This window comes from Myotis lucifugus, unplaced genomic scaffold (assembly GCF_000147115.1).
Source record: "Myotis lucifugus unplaced genomic scaffold, Myoluc2.0 scaffold_65, whole genome shotgun sequence".
NCBI classification, from domain to species: Eukaryota; Metazoa; Chordata; class Mammalia; order Chiroptera; family Vespertilionidae; genus Myotis; species Myotis lucifugus.
The window spans coordinates 5,028,473-5,034,472 of record NW_005871113.1 but is presented as its reverse complement, the minus strand read 5'-3'; the positions used below and the strand labels follow the sequence as shown (position 1 = coordinate 5,034,472).

The 6,000-nt window shown below is 31.4% G+C and overlaps 1 protein-coding gene across 8 annotated transcripts in view; it reads left to right on the top strand.

Annotated features, from left to right (window-relative positions):
- RCOR3 (REST corepressor 3) overlaps positions 1-6,000 on the top strand; it is a 31,549-nt gene that overhangs the window by 2,381 nt on the left and 23,168 nt on the right. For 6 of the 8 annotated variants that reach the window (XM_014456863.2, XM_006089913.3, XM_014456860.2 and 3 more), the window contains 4 exons: positions 732-784; positions 2,402-2,563; positions 3,993-4,117; positions 4,865-4,943. In XM_014456863.2, the coding sequence (XP_014312349.1) occupies positions 732-784; positions 2,402-2,563; positions 3,993-4,117; positions 4,865-4,943 (419 nt within the window). Of the gene's footprint in view, positions 1-731; positions 785-2,347; positions 2,564-3,992; positions 4,118-4,864; positions 4,944-6,000 lie in introns of all 8 variants that reach the window. The other 2 variants (XM_023754789.1, XM_023754790.1) reach the window with 2 other exon arrangements.

The window sequence follows — 6,000 nt, the reverse complement described above, 5'->3', positions numbered from 1 at the left end:
ACACACACACACACACACACACATTATAATACTATAATATTAATATAGATGGATCAAGAAGGGCTGTAGAGACTTCACATAAAACTGAGTCTTGCTGAATGTGAAATAGACTTCTCTTCAATGAGGCCTTGAAATAGCCAGTGTATCATCACTGGAGCTGTGCTTATCTACATTCTAATGGCTTCACTACATGTGGAGGATAAATGAAACTGGAATATTCAAACACCTTTAGTATAGCTAGCAGAAAATGCTGGAGAAAATTTTAGGGATACTAAAGTATATTTAAATATGTTGCTAACTATATATAGCTGACAAAATAGGAAGGTAAAGGCTTTGGGCCTACTCTAAATATGAAATGGGGTCTTAAATAGCTGAGTGATTTCAAATAAAGACTGTGGCAGAAAAATCAAGAAATTATCTAATGTATTAATGTATTACACTGTAATTAGGCTCTGTTGGCTACCCACAGGTTGATTTTTTTGGTCATATAAGTCATACTAAGTAAAATTTTAAACCAAGTGTACTTTTGATCCTATTCATAGAACTAAAAGTCTTTTTTGAAAAATAACTTTGGCTATTTTTTTATTCCTGTAATATACATTCTTAAATTCTGCTTAAATTCTGCTTTGTTAAAAACCCAAACACACACACACACACACACACACACACAAATCGTAGACCTGGGCAAATGAAGAAAATATAATTAATTATATACCATTGTTTCATTACAGTGGATGAATATATTGCCATTGCAAAGGAGAAACATGGCTACAATGTGGAACAGGTATGTAAAGAAACATTTTAATATTAGGGCTTGCCTCAACATTTATGAAATTCAGAGAACATCTCGTGATCATTTCTGTCCTAAAAGTGAAGCAGTTCAACCAACTTTAGAGATACCAAAAGTCCTAACAAAGTCTGACCTCTCAACATTAAGGATTTTGCTTTTATAAACATTATTTGTCTCAAGGGCTTGAACATTTTTCTCTAAATACCTCTGTTTCTTATTCTATTTGAGTTATAAAAGTGTCTGAAAGCCTTCATGACTACTCTGGCAAATGCTTACGAAAAAGGGAAAATTTTTTGAGTACAGGTAATTCTCTTTGACTTTTGAATCTAAAAGAACTTAAACTTTTAGAAATATTTAAGATTTTTCCATTATGAATGAAATAATGCATAAAGGTTTTTTTTAATTTAGATAACTTTAAAAGGAGATATATATAGCTTATGATTTATTTATCCCTAGTAATGAGGGGATGAAGAGCATGGAAAAATGAAAATGAAATAGAGATTCTTAAATTTCATTTCAACTAAGTATTAGATCAACCTTTATCAGAATTACTAGTAAAATAAGTGAATTATCTGTAACCTGGATTATTAAGAGCTAACTTTATGGTCAGTAACATGGTTACATAATAAAAAACCATTTTTGTGAAATTGAGATGTTTATCCAAATGCAGTAATCTTTTTTGTGAATTTTGAAGCCTTTGATTATGTATTTTGTTTTTAAGCCTTAATTTTCTGTTTAATATTTAAGAAAGTTAATCCTTTAAAATGTGACTGCATATAGGTTCATTTTCATGTTCATTTTAAAGGAGTATTACCAAAGTATAAAAATTAACTTTAAAGCTCAATATTGAAAAAGTTGCTAAGTCTCTTAAGAAATAAAACTTTATCCCTTAAATGATATTCAGTACCTTATTATAAAGACAAAGGCCTACTATTTACCTACAGTAAAAGAGAAAATTGTGGAACTGTTGGAAATCATTCATTTCAGGCTTTCCTACGATTTGCTAATAAAGTCATTGAAGTTATTAACATGCCCATACTAATTCTTTGTGTACATTATGATAATAAAGAACTTTTAAAAATATAGATGATAAAAGATTGTTATACTTATAGTTGAGGTACTCTCCTTAGAATTGTTGAGTCCATGATATATTTCTAAAAGGTTAAAACAAGTATTTCTCAAAGTCTCGACTGAGCACTTCCAGTTTTTTGTTAGAATCCATAGTTTTCATTCAATTACTGGTTTTTTGGATTTTTTTTTTAGTGTATTTTTCTCTACACATTGACAGATGAATCAATGTGGGTAAAAGTCTTGATATGAGCCTTCAAACGTGCTGTAGTAATCATAGTCACTCTCCTCAGCTAACTGTGTTTCCTAGATTCTGCAGCAGACATGGTATGCAAGAACATTCACTGTTCTGAGGCATTGATTTAAAAGAAATAATAAGTGAGGTCTGCTACTTGGGCAACCCTGATTAAAACCCCAAACTGTGAGTGTATCTTTAGTTGAAGTCATAGGCTTAAGATTTTAACATAATTTGTATTTAATTCTCTTAAGTGTGATGGAACGTAAGTCCATTAAAAACCAAAGGGGATTGATTTCTCTTCAAAGGCACTTGGCATGTTGTTCTGGCATAAACATAACATTGAGAAGTCCCTTGCTGATCTCCCTAATTTTACTCCCTTTCCGGATGAGTGGACAGTGGAAGATAAAGTCCTATTTGAACAAGCCTTTAGTTTTCATGGGAAGAGCTTTCACAGGATTCAACAAATGGTATGGTAATTTTGGTCTTAGTGTGATTCATACCTGCATGATATTTTATGCTGATATTAAACTTCCGAATTCTTAAATAGAAAACAAGTTTTCCAATCATGTTAATTTTTAAAAATATTTTGAAATAGGTATATTTGCATAGAGTGCTATTGTCTACAACCATTCTAAGGCATGACAGTTATTTGCTATTTCATTGTAATAAATTAATTTTTATTATGACTTAAATATATGTGTAATGGTATTGTTTAAAAAGTTTGTCATTCCAGGAAAAAAAATCATAATTTTACTTTTAAATGTTTTATTTTTTAACATAAGGATTTTATTTTCTAATTTATATTCCTTTAGATATGAACATCAATTTTTAAATATTCTGTAATTCAGTATTGTCCAAGTGCTGTTGCTTTTTTTTTTTTACAAGAAAATCGCTTTTCTAGCTCTTAAGTTTTTAGTATTGTGTCAAAATAATATAAACCTGAGAAGTGCTGCATTAAACACTTTTAACCTGAATGGATAAAAACTAAATAACATTTGCAAATATATCTGAGTGTCTTCCATAATTGAAAAGAACGTTTTTGATTGGGAGTGTGCATTCTTGTTTGCCTGGATGACAAATCAGTGCATGATCATTTGTCAGTTTTTGCCCAAAGACTTTATTTGGTAGCTAAAGTCTATTTGCATTATTTCTCCTTTTAAAACCTGTTAAAACAAAATGATTCCAAAAAATCATTGTTAAGAATTGAATAGCTTTTCTGGAATATATGCTAACTGAAAGAAGCATGTTGTAAAATTGTTGTACAGATCCACTAAAAAAAGACTTTTTTTCTTCGTATTAAGATATCAAAGGTCACATATTGTCTGATTTCATTTATATGAAGTGTTCAGAATAAGCAAATCCATAGAGACTAGGTTAAGGAGAGAATAAGCATCACTGCTAATGGGTATGGGATTTCTTTTCAAGGTTAGGAAGATGTCGGGAATTTAGCGATGGTTACACATAACTAGCGCATATACTAAAAACCACTGACTTGTACTCTTTAAATTGGAGATTTTTATGATATGTGAATTACATATCAATAAAAACTGATTTACATAGGGAAAAAAGAATTGAGTAATTATTTAAGGGAAACAAATATTAAATACTAACATTGCCTGTGTTGAGGACTTCTGGGGCCATTCTTGCTGTGTTTGTGACGTCTTTCTCCTCTCCCTCAAACAAATAGGCATGTTTATTCAACAATGTCAGTGTCATAGGTGTGGGTGGAGTACTGTGACCACAACACACTTTTTATCTTTATAATTTATAAAGGTACTCATGAAATGTTTTATCTATGCCTTTGTTTGCTAAGTATCAAAGAATAATATCAGAAATGTTCTGTTCATTGGAGTTTACGAATTAAACTTGCTGATATTAACATGATTTTTTTTTAAGCTTCCAGATAAGACCATTGCTAGTCTTGTAAAATATTACTATTCCTGGAAAAAAACTCGATCTAGGACAAGCTTGATGGATCGCCAGGCTCGGAAACTAGCTAATAGACATAATCAGGGTGACAGGTAGGTTGGATGCCTTTATATAGTTACATTGATAGGAACACTGTATTGGATTGATTACATTTCCTAAGGCAGAAAAATTAGCACAACATATTGTAAGTACTTCTTACTCTTACATTCATGTTTCTGCTCTGATAAGAAGGGCTGAGTGATCAAAAATCTTAGTAGTAAGAACTCTCTTCAACTCTGAACTGTTAATCATAGCCAGCGAACATTGCAACTGAGTTATATTTGAGCTGTGTTTGACTGTAATGACAAATGCTTTTTTTAGTAGTAATATATTTAATACATATATTTAGGATCTAATAAATATATTCTCTAGAAGATGCTCTTTCCACAGTTACCTGAGTGACTCTGAAGTCCATGTTACTGTAGCTGTATCTTTATGGCAGTATAAAATAATTTTGCTTACTGGTTTTTGTCTGTCTTTATTATCCAACTGGAGAACTAAAATAATAAGTATTACATCAAGTGTTCTCTTTTCCAAATAATATTTCTTTTTAAATATCTTCCTTATTTATTTAGGAAAGATATTTAGCAGATATGTTAGCTAAAATGATTCTGTATGCCTTAAATATTTCTAAACACTACAGAAATCTAAATTTTAAAAGCCTATCTCCTCGGGGCAGCCCTTGTTCTGTTGGGGAATATTTAGTAAAATTATTAGCATTTGATATTACCATTTGATAAGAGCACTGGAATAGAATAAAAAGAAAGGAATTAAGTTTATTAATCTCTGTCTCTTTCCAGTGATGATGATGTGGAAGAAACACATCCAATGGATGGAAACGATAGTGATTATGATCCCAAAAAAGAAGCCAAAAAAGAGGTAATGGTGATCATCAGAGTGCTTGTAAAATTATTCTAAGTTTCCACTAAAAAAAAAAAAAAAAAAGACTCTTTTTTTCTTCATCTTATGAAAAATGTTTTTACATAATGATTTAGGAGGTCATAAATTCTAATATTAATTAGAATTTTTTGGAAAAGCTTTAATATCTGCAACTCCAATTAGCCAATGATTTAAGTAATTTTTGGTTATGTCCATTCAGAAGTATCAAAAACCCTGTCACGATCCCTACTCTTTAATCCATAGAAAGGAAATAAAATACCCTCATGTATCTCATGTAAAATTAAGCTTTCTGGTTGTTAGTACTTTTTCTTTCTTTTTTTAAATTTTTATTTTATTGATTTTAGGAATCAATGGTTGATCCCTCTCTGTGCCCTGACCGGGGATCCAACCTGCAACCTTGGCCTATTGGGATGATGCTCTAGCCAACTGAGCTACCCGGCCAGGGCCTACCCAGTTTTTCTTGAAAACATTTCTTTGTTTCATATTATACCAACTTAGAAATAAGCATCAGGTATACTGACAGCAGTGAAAATTGAAAGCTGCCTCAGTGGAAGAGATGGAAGAATCACTAACTAGCAAAGCACACATATTCCTCAATGTGATGATAATGATGATGACTTAAAATCATTAAGAACAGGCTAAATTTTTATACATGCTCATTTATTAAGGCAAGGAATTGTATAACTGTAAAAAATAGACTTAATGTTGATGGATAAAGGCTTATGAGCTATAGGCAGCTATGGAATAGTGGAAGTAACATTGTTTTGTCCATCTATGTGAGGTGATACATACAAATTTTGTCTTTGTTTGCCTGTGAGTTCATCCTATTAGTAAATAATGTGAAGGGAAAGTAAGTTGAAAAGTAAGAATACTGCAGGGTTGTAGTCCAGGACTGACAGTGCATGTCAGCAACTTCATTCATTTCTCTGCTTTCACAGATGATAGGAACATCCGGCAGGGAATGATACTGTATTATTGCCCTTAACACAGATCTAACTTTTAAAATTGTGAGCTACACTTACCTGAGATGTGTACA